Source organism: Mauremys mutica, chromosome 6 (assembly GCF_020497125.1).
Source record: "Mauremys mutica isolate MM-2020 ecotype Southern chromosome 6, ASM2049712v1, whole genome shotgun sequence".
Classification (NCBI taxonomy): Eukaryota; Metazoa; Chordata; order Testudines; family Geoemydidae; genus Mauremys; species Mauremys mutica.
In genome coordinates this window covers 59940809-59955452 of record NC_059077.1, presented here as the reverse complement: position 1 = coordinate 59955452, position 14644 = coordinate 59940809, and the positions used below count along the sequence as shown (strand labels likewise).

At 43.8% G+C, this 14644-nt stretch overlaps 1 protein-coding gene across 3 annotated transcripts in view; it reads right to left on the bottom strand.

The window, feature by feature from the left end:
* Nucleotides 1–9707: 9707 nt before the first annotated feature.
* RGMB (repulsive guidance molecule BMP co-receptor b) overlaps nt 9708–14644 on the bottom strand; it is a 28177-nt gene continuing 23240 nt past the window's right edge. For all 3 annotated transcript variants that reach the window (XM_045021895.1, XM_045021897.1, XM_045021898.1), the window contains one exon: nt 9708–13770. In XM_045021895.1, the coding sequence (XP_044877830.1) occupies nt 13102–13770 (669 nt within the window). In that variant the 3' untranslated portion in view covers nt 9708–13101. The remainder of the gene's footprint in view (nt 13771–14644) is intronic.

Genomic DNA, 14644 nt, shown 5'->3' with positions numbered 1-14644 from the left:
TTTCCCTGTCCTCCTCCATCTCATTCACAGGTACTTCTTTGACAGATATCAGCTCAAAGCACATACACAGTACCTGAGTACCGGGCCCTGTTAGTGAGATGCTTTTTCTCCCATCTACTTTGAGAATCCCTCCTCAGAGCCCCTGAAGCTTCAGCCTGAGCCTGGGCTCTGAGCTGCTCATTAGCTGCGGAGTAGTATCAGGACTTGGACAGCTTGTGAATGCCACCCACCAGAAATTGTTACCTCACTGCCTTAGGGGCAGCTGAGTGGCAGTTTTGAAAATATCCGTGGTGCCTAAATGATGGATTTAGGCACCTAAAGACCTTTGAGGGTTTGGACCCCGTGTCCTTTTGAAAACTTTATCCTGAATCTAAAAATCAAGCAGCCACTCTATCCACTTTACATACTGATCCTTAACATTGAATTACTGAGAACTTGGCTGGAGGCTAAATGACTCAAAATGAAACCTAAATTATTATCCAGGTAGGTTGCAGTGGTATATGTCAGTTTTGCTAAATAGACAAGACAGACATCAGGTTGGAGTGGAAAAAGGCAAGCAGTGGTGACGAGACTCACCCAAGGTCACAGCAGGTCAGGAGCATTGCTGAGAATACAGTCCAAGTCTCCTGAGTCCTCCTCTAGCTCTCTGTCCTCTGGACCATAACATGAACATTGTTATACCATGTTATGAATTCTCCTCTTGCTTGCTATAATTTTACCCACTGGTTCCCTTGCAAAACAAGTTGCTTGAGTAAGAAAACAAAGAGCTGTCACACAGCATGGGAATTTTTAAGTTACTGAATGAATCTTCTGTTCAGCACTGCCAGCCCAGCGGAGTTCTTCCAGCATTAGGAGGGTCAATAGCAGCACAGCTGAACAAAAGTCCATTCAGTTCCTGTTTTATAATTGTAAAATTAGATATTTTACCATATAACCTAAGCCCAGATGTAGCAAGTGTCTTCACTTTTTAAAGCGCTCTATTCCCTATGCGAAATAGGAACACCAATAGTGTCGAGCTTATCTAAGTGGATTGAAATTAAATGATAAAGCCACGGTGAAAACCAAATGTTGAGCCACAATCCATGATGGCTGTTTCATGCTCTTTTAACAGTTTCATCTTGTATCTCTGAATACTCAAGTTTTGTGGTAGGAATCTGTGATGTGGTTGGACTCACCACTCTGGTGCCTCCTGCTGGCTGTCATGGGAATTAGGTCTGCTCCCCAGGGCACTCTCCTCTGGTGGTGCCTTGCTGCCGTCACTCTCGTCCCAGGACCCGCACCACTCCCAGGACTGCAGCATCCTCTTTAGTGACACTGCTCTCCAGCTGTGCCATACTCTGTGTTCTCCCCTTCCGGGGGACCTGCAATCTCTATCCAGCCACTAACTCAATGGCAATTACAGTCCTTTGTCCTGCGGCCACTTCCCATGTGGCTCCAGCCCCCTTTCTGCCCTTACCTCAGGGCCTCAGCCTGCGGGCCATAGCAGCCAGCCAGGAGCTCTCTCTAGCTCCCTTAGTCCCTGCTTGCAGCACTGCTCTGTCCCAGGTGCTGGCACTTCTTCCTCCTTCTAGGAACCTAGTCTTCTCCAGTCAGCTAGTGACCTCTGCTCTGCCCTGCAGACCTTCTTATATGAATCTGCCAGGCCATGGTTGGCTACTCCTCTCAGACCCTTTCTAACTGGCTGCCTCCAGCGCAGCCTCCCTCCAGCTGCTTTTAACCCCTTTTCTGCCAGTGAGGGGCAGCCGCCCCATCACCGAATCTTTTGATGATTTAAAATATGATTTAAATGATTTAAAATAACTCTGTAAAGAGGGGTATCCATGATGGACACAATAAAGCTTATTGAGATTAAAATATGGTACATGCAACCCACAATTTGATTGTCCAGTGTCTTGGTTTTTTGTTATATGATCTAAGTACTTAGTACAATATCTGAAATTGGACCAACTTCTTTTGGTGAGAAAGAGAAACTTTTGAGCTTACAGAGTGCTCTTCTTTAGGTCGGGGAAACATATTCAGGGCAGGTCTATACTACAAACCTATATTGGTATAACTATGTCACTCAGGGGCATGAAAACTCCGCACCCCTCCAGTCGCAGCAGGGAAAAGAACAGAGAACAGTGCAGAATGAAAGCTTGTAGAGGGGTATTGTTAGTAAGTTATAGATTGTTGTAATAAGCCATGAATCCAGTCTCTTTATTCAGTCCATGGTTTTTAGTATCTAGCAAAATTATGAATTTAAGCTCCCCGGCTCATCTTTTGAAGGTGTTGTGTAAATTTCCTTTGAGAATGAGGACCGAGAGATCAGATATGGAGGGATTGCTTTTTGAAGAGTGTTTACTCACAAGTGATGTGGTGTTTTTGTCTTTTATCATTTTCCTGTATGAGTTCATTTGAAAACATAGTGATTGTCTAGTTTCACCCCCATAGTAGTTGTTGGGGCATTTAGTGCACTGAATGAGGAACACCACATGTTGTGATAAGCATGTGTAAGACCCATGGATCTTGAAAGGTATGTTGTGGGAGGTATCTATCATCATAGCAATGGAGACATGTCCACAGGTTTTGCATCTGTTGTTCTGGCAGGGTCTGGTGCTGCTTTGTGTTGGTGTGTCCTGGTCTGTAGGGAACTTGCTTCTGATAATGAGCTTGGACAGGCTAGGGGGTTGTTTGAATTCCAAAAGGAGATTCAGGAAATATTTATTTCAGGGTGTGGTCCCCATTGAGTATGGGTTGTAATTGTTTGACGATATCCCGTATGGGGTCCAGTGTGACAACCAGAGATGCGTGATAGGAGAAGGTTTAATTTCCATATTGAAGCAGGTTCTCTTGGGGTATGTGGGAGAACCCAGGCAGACCCATGATATCTGGCCATAGAAATGTTAGTGAAGGAATATTGTGACTCATAGAAACCATCCTCAAGCCATTCACCACGCAAATGGCCAGCTTCCTCCAGAAACTGTGCAGCATTAACTACCTCCCTCAGAACACCATCCTTGCCATGGCTACAACACTGCATCCAAATGTCTGGAATGGAATTTTTAAAAATCTGTTTCAGCATATCAGCACCTAATTCAGTATTGATTTATTACAAGAAGCTAACTCAGCATCCTTTTGACAAGCATGCAGCACTGACTATTTTTAGCTCTTCGTATGAAGTATTGTCTATCAATTTTATCCCTCTTTTTTGGGAGGGGAGGGAAAATGGGGGTGGAGACAGATTGGAATTAGGTGAGGAAGCACCTCCCTTAGCCTTACATACATATACACCTCTACTCCGATATAACGCTGTCCTCGGCGCCAAAAAAACTTATCGTATTATATCGAACATTACCGCGTTATATCGAACTTGCTTTGCTCCACTGGAGTGTGCAGCCCTGCTCCCGCCCCTCAGCACTGCTTTACCATGTTATATCTGAATTTGTGTTATCAGGTCATGTTATATCGGGGTAGAGGTGTAATAGAGTATTTATCCTTCAAGCTATGAAAAATGTATTGGGATTCCTCTGCAGCAACAGTTTTCAAGGAAGGTATAAAGAGGGATTCTTCCTCGTGGAGGATCTTTCTTTCTTTATTTTCTTTTCTTTTTCTTCACACCACTTTTATTTCCTTCCTGTGGATGGTCCCTTTCTGAGTCTGTTTTCCCTTAGATTAACTCCATGTACTGCGAAACACATTAATAACAGTAAACATAAACACCACAAAACCCAGCAAATGTTCATCCTCCCAGAACAATTCCGCTTCTCCCCCCTCCCCTGTTTTACACATGCTTTTCTCTGCTGCTCGTGCACTCTATTATTATTATTATTTCCCATATACCTCTGCCTCATTCAGTGCACAGGCTTGATGCACAAAAGGACAGAAGTAAAATTGCACTGGCAATCCTGGCAATTCCTAACTTGAGTGCTTGGCTTGCAATCTTCTTTTAACACAGATGTAATTCCCTAGATTCCCTAAAAAGCTAAAAATATATATGTGCAAATATTATGCCACCTCCATCATTCATCAGCAGCAGAAACCTGAACCTTCACTATTGTAGCACAGTCATCTACCCCTTGATTTACAAAACTAACTACATCAGCTGTCACCAGAACCATCCCTATGGGGGGGCGTGGGGCCCGGGGTGGAAGTGACAAATCCATCACTTCTGAGACTAACCTGTCACTTCCGGAACTGACCATGCTGGGCTCTGGCCAATTACAGCAGCAGCCTGCACCACCCACCCCCCCCAAAGTAGGGGGTCTGGAGCAGTGGCCCCAATTTGCCGTACCCAAGGGACAGCTCTGGCTGTCACCAGTAGAAGGTTGTTGAGCTATTGGGTCCAGGTGCTGAGTGTGGTGGGGAGGAGCCCAGACTGATTCTCTCCCCCCACCCCGACCAGCTCCCTGGTAATTTAGGAGAGCTTCTGCTGGTGTGGTAGCTCCCAGTGCTTGGGAACAGCCATAGTCTGTACCATAGGTGCCGACTCATGGGTGCTCTGGGGCTCAAGCCACTGTGTGGCAGCTGGGAGAGGGTGGAGAGCAGTGGGTGGGTGAGGGCTGGGGGGAGGGGTTGGATCCAGGGTGGGGCGGGAAGAGGCAGAGCAAGGGAAAAGGGTTGAGAGGGGGTGGAGCACCTCTGGGGAAAAATAAAACTCAGCACCTCTGCTCTCTACCAGCACCTCGCTGAATATGCTCTTTTGTTCTATAGACTCTCACCTTTCCTTTTTTTTTTTTTTTTTTTTTTTTTTTTTAAATTAAGGGTCTAGCTGTTATGGTTATGAAGAAAACTTCAAACATGATCTAAGCTAGTAGTGTCAATGTGAGTCTGCAACAAGCCTGGAACAATCGCACTGCAAGGTATGAACTGTCCAGTTCATCTCAGTGAGCCATCAACATTGAGGACTAATGATGATGATTTAGATGGCAGCATTGTTAACTAGAGCTTTCCTCATGTAAGAAGGGCAAGAGCGGGTGGGCTGGTCACAGATCAATGTACTGTAGTGATAGCTCATCTGGTGCCACCACAGGGTGGTGGTTGGGAGGTACTGCCACGTTTCCACCCCTCCCCCCATGAAGCCAAGCCCAGCAGAGCCCATGGATCTTTGCAAAATACACTGATGAGGAGCCCAGCAGAGCTCATCAAGCTGTACAATCTAAGGTGAGTGGGCTCAGTTGTGGTTTTGGCACACATGTGCAGACCCTATTTTGAGGACAGAACTTGGCAGAGTACCAGCCCCTTCCCCACCTCATCTGACTCCTGGTGGTCTGAAACAGGGGGGCTGGGCTGCTGGGTCCATGAGCTGGTCCTGGGGAATGTAGCCTGGTTCTCCCCCTCCTTCCATTGCTGCAGGTGCCTGGCATTCCCAGTACGGTGTGTGCTGGAGTCTGGGCCTGGCTCTTGGAGAAGACTCAGGCTCAGTTGTGATTTTGGCATGCTGCCAAGCTTTCCTGAGGAATACAAGCAACAAAAGGGAAAGGGCAGTTTTCAAAAGTTTGTTCCCCAGCAATCGAACGGCACTTAATGAGACAAAGACAAGGCACTGTGCTAGCCCAAAGGCTTTCTCCCTGTTGAATTTTCAAAGGCCTGTTGCAAAAAGTGGCGATAAGCACTTTTTTAAAAGGGTTACACATTTTATAATGGAAGATGTGAGACAGCCTAAGTATGGGGGAAACTGATAGGAACCCCTCGATGTATACAAAAGCATGGGGCCCTCTTCTCCACAAAGGGAGTTAGGTCCCTAAAACTGGGTTTTAGGTGTCCAAGCCCCAGGTTTTTGGTACCGCTGTGATCCACACAACCCCTGTGTGACTGTCACTTAACCCTATAGTTGCCTAAATTTACTTGGCACCTAAAGTTTTACTGTAAAAGTCTCCTAGATGCTTATGTCTGTCTCTGAGCATGTGTACTGCTTCCTCACTTTAGGCATCTGGATGAGTAGCTCATGCCTAAAATGTAGGACAATCCACAAACAGGGAAGCTAGGAGTTCCTCTGCCTATCTTGCCTGCAGCACTAGATCTGGTAGGTGGGGGTCAGAGCACACCTCCTGGCTCAGGCCCCATTAAAAAAACCAGGCTCCGGAAGTGATGCCACCCCTTTCAGCCTAGAAACATAGGAGACCCATCTTCAATTCCCTCCTCTGTCTGAGGGGGGCAAAAGGAGTAGAAGGGGGGGCATTTGGCTGCCTAACCCCAGGACTATGGGATAATGTGCGCTGGGGCTCCCTCACTCGCTCCTGTTTCTCATTGGATAAATACTTAAATAATCATTTAAAAATCAGTGAGAGACTCTACAGGCTGGGAGGTAGGGCCCAGTTCCCTTGCAGATGGGGGACTTGAACCTGGGTCTCCCACATCCTGGGTGAGTGTTCTTACCCATGGATTAAAAGCTATAAGGGAGGTAGTACCACCTCTTCTGGCATTTCTTGCAGAAATGGCTTAGATGCCTAAACCACTTGACTCCAGCAGACAGTTCCTGGATGTGGCTTGCAGGGATCCCATTCCTAGGCCTCCTGTCTCTCCCCATGCATTGTACAGGGAGCCTAGGAACCTTTGTGGAGCCCAGTGTTATTCCACTGATTTTTCTCAGTGTCTAATAGTTAGGTCTTTCAATGCCTATGTCTTTTTGTGCTTCCAGGCCACAAATTAACATGGTGCTTTACAAACCTAGGGCTAATCTCCATTAGAGCAACATAAGTGCACTGATGCAGCTATGTCGCTGTAGCATGGCTGGTGAAGACACCCCATGCGGACAGGTGAGAGCTCTCCTTCAGCATAATTACTTCACCTCTGTGGGAGAGTGTCTTCTGAGGACATAGCACAGTTCACACCCAGGCACAGGTTGGTGCAACTTGGGGCAGGAGAGGGGTTGGCTTTTTCACACCCTGAGCACTGTAACTTATATCAACATAAGTGCTAATGGAGACCTGCCCCTAGGCACTAAGCCTATGCTGAGAACTGGCTAAGCCAGTCCCTGAACTCAGGCAGCTCTCAGTGCAAACCTAGAAACTCTGGCTATTGGCTTCTCCTAACAGTTTATAATCTAAATCTGATGCAAGAGGTTGTAGGAATTACATTGGAAAGAAGGGAACAGGGATGGATACATCATCTTGGTTTGGAGGGATGGGTATTTGCTTCAAGGGCAGCATGATGGGTGACAACAGTGAGGCACATTAGACAAAGCTAATTGTAAAGTGCTGCAATATTTAGGTTTAATACTATGTTGCGACTTATGCCTATCTCCTCCATCCCTCTCATTCTCACTTCCCATACAACCAACATTACTGTCCTATCTCACTTATTTTCCACCCAGTGGTTTGAGCATGGGCCTGCTAAATCCAGCATTGTGAGTTGAATCCTTGAGGGGGCCATTTAGGGAACTGGGGTAAAAAAAAGTGTCTAGGGCTTGGTCCTGCTTTGAGCAGGGGGTGGGACTAGATGACCTCCTGAGGTCCCTTCCAACCCTGATATTCTATGATTCTTGCCCCACTATCGAGTTTGCCTTGCTCCCACAGGCCTCAGCTTGGGCCAAGGGCTTTATCCTGTATGTACATGGAAGCACACAATATCCTCCCATTTTTTCTGGTTTCTTCAAATCTATCTGGGAAAGGAGGCCCTAATGCACAAACATTCCCAAGCCACTGCCTCTTCTCCTCCATTGAGAAACCTCCAGGGTGTTAAGGTACAGACCACCCTGCCACTATACAATGTAAAATGAACCCTCATTATCACCTACAACCCAGGGCTTATGCAAAGCTAGTACTGTTCAGAGGCAGTTCTTGATCCATACTGAAAAATCCCATACAAAAACCCAGAAATGGGGCAATATGAGAGCAGGTGGTATTGTTCCTTTTGAGTGAGTTCTTTATGTAGTTTGTACACACAAATTGTCATAACAGTAGCAGCAGTGATTAAAAACAATCCCTGAGTATCACTTAAAATTGCATATACTGAAGGTTTTTTTTGTACCTGGTTAATAGCTCTGCGTATTCAAAGGCTGTAATCCATCTTACCTGTTCCCTAGTGATTCTCTAATTAACAGCATTTAGTCTCAAAGTAATTTACAAATGAGTTGAATTGGATCAGATGTGATTAGTTTCTGCCAGTATTACAATGAATGTCTGCATAATTTTAGCTGATTGTGTGTCTGGTACTAACACAAATTATCCTTATTTTTGAGGTGGAGGGAACCTAGCAGCACATTAAGAAAACAGATCAAAACACTGAATAGCTAAAATCAAACATGCATCTCTGAGCATTACATAGATTAGTTGCAGTGTTGTTGTAGCCATCTTAGTCCCAAGATATTAGAGAGACAAGGTCAGTGAGGTAATATCTTCAACTTCAGTTGGTGAAAGAGAAGATTTCAGGCTACTCAGAGCTCTTCAAGAGCTTGTCTCTCTCACGAACAGAAGTTGGTCTAATGTAACAGTGGTTCTCAACCTTTCCAGACTACTGTACCCCTTTTCAGGAATCAGATTGGTCTTGCATACCCCAACTTTGATCTCACTTAAACTACATGCTTACAAAATCAGACATAATACAAAAGTGTCATGGCACACTGTTACTGAAGAATTGCTTACTGTCTCATTTTGTCTGTATGAAATTTTAGTTTGTACTGACTCTACCAGGGCTTTTTAATGGAGCCTGTTGTAAAACTAGGCAAATATCTAAATGAGTTGATGTACACCCCAGTTGAGAACTACTGCAATAGAAGATATTACCTCACCCATTACATGTCTCATTACATAGATCACATTTTTTAATAGCCAGAAGTCTGGTGAGAGGGAAGGAAGTGCTATTTCTGAGTTGAGACATGAATACCTACCAAAACCATCCCAATGCAGGAAAACAGTTACAAAATGCATTTATGAAGACAGATGAGTATCTCTGGATCACAAGATTGGAAACTGGTGAATATCCAGGAGCTGTGGCAAAAGATTTCTATAAGCCTGTCTGCTGATGGAACACCCACTGTTGCAAATTTCAATGATTAGTCTGGTAGTTTGAAAGTGGCTTTTTTTCTTTTTTTTAAACTCATCAGGAAGGTTACACCACTTCAAGAAGCCATGGAAAAACAAACAAACAACAACATATGTCAGTTTAAATAACTTGGGCTCTATTTACCAACAAGATCGTTGCTCTCTTGTACAATGAGAAACTTTTTAGCTTGAGCACCTTAGTTCAACCACAGGGGCCACAGCCAGTGTGTTTTCAGGGACATGGCCTTGTTCTTGGAACTTACTTTCTCTCTTGCTCCACAAGAACCACAATCTGTTGAGAGTCTACACAGTGCAAAGTTTAATTTACCTTACCAAGCTTTTTGGGAAGTGTGACAGGGAAGACATTCATATTACAGAAGCACCCAAAGGCCTCCACTCAGAAACTATTGCATCAGGTGCTGAATGTACAGTTAAGGCACTGCAAATACTAAATCTTGGGTTCTCCGCCTGTGTGGCCTATGGAAAGTCACTCTGTGCTTCAGTTTTTCTATTTGTAAAATGGAAATAATGTTTCTCTCACAATGTCACGAAGATAAATCAGCATAGGTTTGGGAAAGCTCATGGTGACCAGTGCTACAAAAAAGCCCATGCTTAACATTTAATCCTATGAATAAACAATAGCATCCAAGATACCAAACATTTTGAAAAATCCAAGTAAGTGCAAAGGAAAAACAGTGGCTATTTTCAGTTTAATTAAGCTTTGGTACAAGTTAAACTGCTGACGTCTTATGTATGACCTTCTACAAATCTAGTAGTGGTAAGTCATGCACATTTGCAACTATACTCTAGTGCTGCCCCTGTAGTGGCACATGTACATTTAAAGTCTCCATCTATAGCTCTTCTAAATGGGGCATTTGCCATTTATTAGATGTTACTTTTCAGCCCTAGTGAGTAGTACCAGAAGACATTCACTTTTTTTAATGCTTCAAATATAACCAAGCTTGGTGCAACATAGTATTAGCTCTGTAGCTAATATATTATGTTTCCATGACTGTTTAGTAAATCATTTTCACAGAATACCGTGAACTTATGTAAAATCCAGAGTTGGACATTTTGTAAATGTAAACATCCGTATACAGTTAGTGGTGGATTTTCTACATCTTTCAAAGGTTCTCCTGATTTGGTAGACACTGCATAGCTGCAGGATAGGAAACACTGATGGACTTGATAAATCTTACTCAAACAGAAGCAGCAAAAGGAAACCACTGGATTTACAATTTGCCAAATGTCTCCCCACACAGTGCAGGGAAAGAGTATACATAAGTGAGATGCTAAGTGGATGTTTCCAGAGATCAGCTGCCACACACACTATTCACTCATTTAAATTGGCCTGTTTTGCTATTACTGATTATAAATTTCACTACACTTGCTAATTTATTTGCCTCTTATAAATTGTGTAAGGGAGCATGGAGATTGTGTACGGCACAGTCTTGTACTAGCAGAAAATAAATACAGGGCTTTGGTTTAAGGGTTACCAGCTACTTTAACTACATGTACCCAAGTTTCTCTGTCAAACCACCAGGGGTCACTAATACCACATTACAAACATTCCACAGCATGGTATGTAACTTTATTTTTCTATCATAATAATTTAAAGTATTTACACACTGCACAGTCACTCTTTTACACAAACATATACTTACTGGTATATCCATGAACCACATCTAGAAGGTTTTGCAAAGACTGACACATTGTGGGGTTTCCAAGCATAAAAATAAAATTTGAAGCCTTTTTTAAAAGACAGCCATTTGGAGTGTCTGTGAAAACCAGTGTTCCCTCTAAGCGTAAGCTCTCCCCCGAGACCATTCACTAAGCTTCAAAATATCCAGATGTTTGGCATTAAATAAAGATCTTTTGGCTAGTGTGGACTTCAAAAACCAACATGTGCAAATAACATTTTCCTCAAGAAATCCCACAGCAGGAACAAGAAAACGCATTGAAGGAAGCACAACATTTCTGAAATTTTACTTGTCTATGGGGCTCACAATTCACTACTAGTGTATACACACACACACACACACACACAAGTATTTGTGGGACTGGGGGCACAGGGAACTAGCTAGTAGACTGCATCATTTACTATGTACTTGTACTGGGGCAGCAACTCTAGCCACCACAATTTTTTTAAAACTCAGTGCACTAATGGGGAAATTCAGCCACCCAAAATACAAGGGTTTCCCCCAGACACATTAGAGCAGCAAAACAGGAAAGCTCCCTTCCTCTACCTAATTCTACAGTAGGCCAGAAACCACACTACCTAGAGCAGTTGGAAAACCATTTCCAGCTAACTCAGTTTAAACAGTGTGGCCAGGCAGAAAGGATGGGGCAAACTATGTGAACAGATTAGAGTGTTCTTGTCTAGTACAGCATTCTGCCTTCCACACTGGCTAGCCAAACCAAGCTAATTTAATTGGTTTTCAAAACAGCATTCCCAGCCCAATGTAAGTGGCACGTAAATCTTCCACCCATTCCAGTGTCAAGTTAAGTCTTTCTGCCAACAGAGAGTCCCAGCAATTGCTAAAAGGAGACCATCCTTAACCTGTCTAGCCCTTCATCATTCCATGCAAAAAGAGGAGAGATTTAACTTTCAAGTACCACCTCTCACACTACCCAACAAACACTGTAAAGTTTACTTACTGAACTTTAGAGTAATGAAAGCAAGGACTAGTCCAGTCTGTTATTCATGTATACACAACACTCCCACCCCACAAAAACCCACAATCACCCCCCATCAACCTGCCACAGTGCCTAGGTCTATAGACTGGGGCTCACATTACAGAACTAAAAATAGTCACAAACATTCAGGCTTAGGTCTGGAGCTCAGGCTCTGAAGCCTGGAGGTGAGTGGGTTTCAGAACACTACGGTTTTAAGCGCCACAGAGTGACCCCCCAAGCCCGAGTCTGTAGACCTGGGCTCCGAGCCTCCTTGCCATAGGCTTTAAAATGCAGTGCAGACATACCCTTGGAATGCTAGAGACACTAATCTAGGCTACACTGTTTCCAAGAGAAAAACAAACACTTAGACCAATTAGCAATCATGACAGTGGGGGGGGGGGGACGCACATGTGGGTATTTTTACTGTTGAAAATCTTTACTGTGTAAGATGTTACCTCTTTCTTGCAATAATTTAAGGCACTAGATTGATTCAGTGACCTAATGGTTGAACTTTATCCCTACCATGCATGAGGACTCTGTTGAAATCTCCCTCTCCCTATATTCTAACACATTTGGTAGATGCACTGCTTATGGAAGGGAATTTCTTGGGTCACTTAGCTGATTAGATTCACACTGCAGCTATCAGTCAGCCCCAAGAGAAGGTGGACAGCTGTGACAGGGACTGTTAAGGAAAAGTGTGTTTAGGTAGGGTGCCCTCGTAGGGAAAATCTCCTAGCATGCTCCTTGATATCCTACAGTGATACAGCCTAGGCAATTAAAAAAATCTCAGGTGCTCTCCTTGAGCCTAGGCAACCAAATGATCCCTCAATTTCAACTCATTCACAGAATAAAACTAATGGTCTTGAGGGAAGGACAATATTGAACATCCTGCTATACAATTAAAACCTGTCAAGTGAGCTAGAGAAACATCCAAGACTGTTCTACATACAGCACATTGCTGTATAAATCATAAGCAGACTCAGTTCTGAATGATCCACTTAGAGAGAACAGCAAGTTAGTGCTGTATTCACAGTAGAATGACTGGTAGTCTTGGGAGGAAATTAAGGATCGGAAGAAGAGGAACATAGAAAAAGTACTTACATATAAAAGTTTGTTAAACTATGTAATACTTAGAGGGAGCACTGGGTGTGGTGTATGTACATGTATATTATACATATTACCCAGATACACACATAAATATTTCATATATAAAAAATAAAGTGCTTTCTATGAGGTCCCAATGCAGGGACATTATAAAACATTTCACCAACTGCAAAACAAATTGATACAATCAAAGAATACTACATCCAACATACATGTAAAACAGAAACACGATATGTACAATCTGGCGGGTGTCCCAAGACAAACATCCCTTCATATACATGGTATATACATATATACTCTTAGCTTTACTCAATATATTATGACAATATATATTTTAAAACTTTGTTATAGACAAAAAACCCTACAAAAACGCAAGAAGGATTAAGCACACAAGTCCAAGACTAACGGACAATTTGCTATTTTTGCCCATGTCACCATTTCCACTGTTGGGGAAGATGTGCCAGCGCTCTTTCCTGGGGTGCAGTGCCTCTACGTCTTGCAAGGCACTATGCGCTGCTGCCGTGAAGTTAGCATCACCAGTGGTGAGCAGATCAAACACACAAGAGTAAAAATAGATGTCCTTCACCAGCATCTTCTCATGGCATTTGGTAGTGGCACTCTCCAGTGTGTACACAGACCGGGGCTGAGTAGAGGCAGCATGTGGAAGAAGCTGCCCCATAACGGGCAAAGGTAAGTGACCACTGTCATCAATGCGTTCACTTGAGGGGCAGCCATTCACACACAGCTGGAGGTCCTGGCTTTCTTCATAAGCCATGGCCAGCTCTTCTGGCATGCGAATGGCCAGCGTTAGGTAACGTCCAACTTGGCGCACAAACACAGTGGCCCCGATGTACCTGGCGTGCATCTCCACGTATCTGCCACTGACTCTCTCCACTATGCGCAAGCTCTTGGTGTCACTGTCACCTCCACTTGTTGTGCCATCTACAAAAGCCGCCGGTAGGTCATCAGTCACTGCCTGGTACACCTTCTGCTCTGTGCAGTCTTGGTATGATTTAAAGATAATAGTTATCTGGAAGAAAACAAGGAAATTAGAGGGGAAATTCATCTCAAAACCATTATCACCATATAGACTGAGAATGATCAAGGGCTGAATAGCTGCCCACCAAGCCCATGCTGGCCATCATTCATTCCTACAGAAAAGTATATCTAACTGTGCACCCATACCCAAAACTAATACATAGTCTAGCAGAGGGCAACTTAAATGGAGTTCTTAAATTAGCAGGAAACCCACAATAGTGGAGGACAGCAACTGGAAAAAGAGGCCAAAAAGGGAACAGGTTGTATATATCACTGAGAGCCACAACTCCCTCTCCTAATGCTCCCTTAACACTTTGGAATTCAATCTCATGGAGCTGTATGTGCCAAATAATTCCCATGCCACTATCTTCTGTGGCAGAACCAGTTTCTCTCCATGGAGAGAGCAGTGTGCTCTAATGCAATTAGTAATCAGAGTGCAAGGGGTGCCACTGACTACATGAACATGGAGAGAATATTCACGGTACCCCTCTAATATATAGCTAATCCTTGCACAACCTGAAAATGCTGTAGAAAAAGCACAGTATTATTTCATCCATCAATTCAATATGCAAGCAGTGACTAGCTGCTCTCTTCTGTAATTATTTGACAATCTGCATTTTGTTACTCAGTGTTTGGACTTAGCCTTTATAAACTGAGAGCTTTGACACCTCCAGTCCACTAGCAGCTACAGAACATATGTATTACAGGCAGAAGGGGAATAAAACAGGTGGCTTATAAGAAAATGCACCACTCTGAACAAGATAATAAAAGTACAGAGCAAGTTTTGCTTTAAGACAGAGATCGGCAACCTTTGGCACATGGCCCGCCAGGGTAAGCCCCTTGGTGGGCCGGGCCAGTTTGTTTAC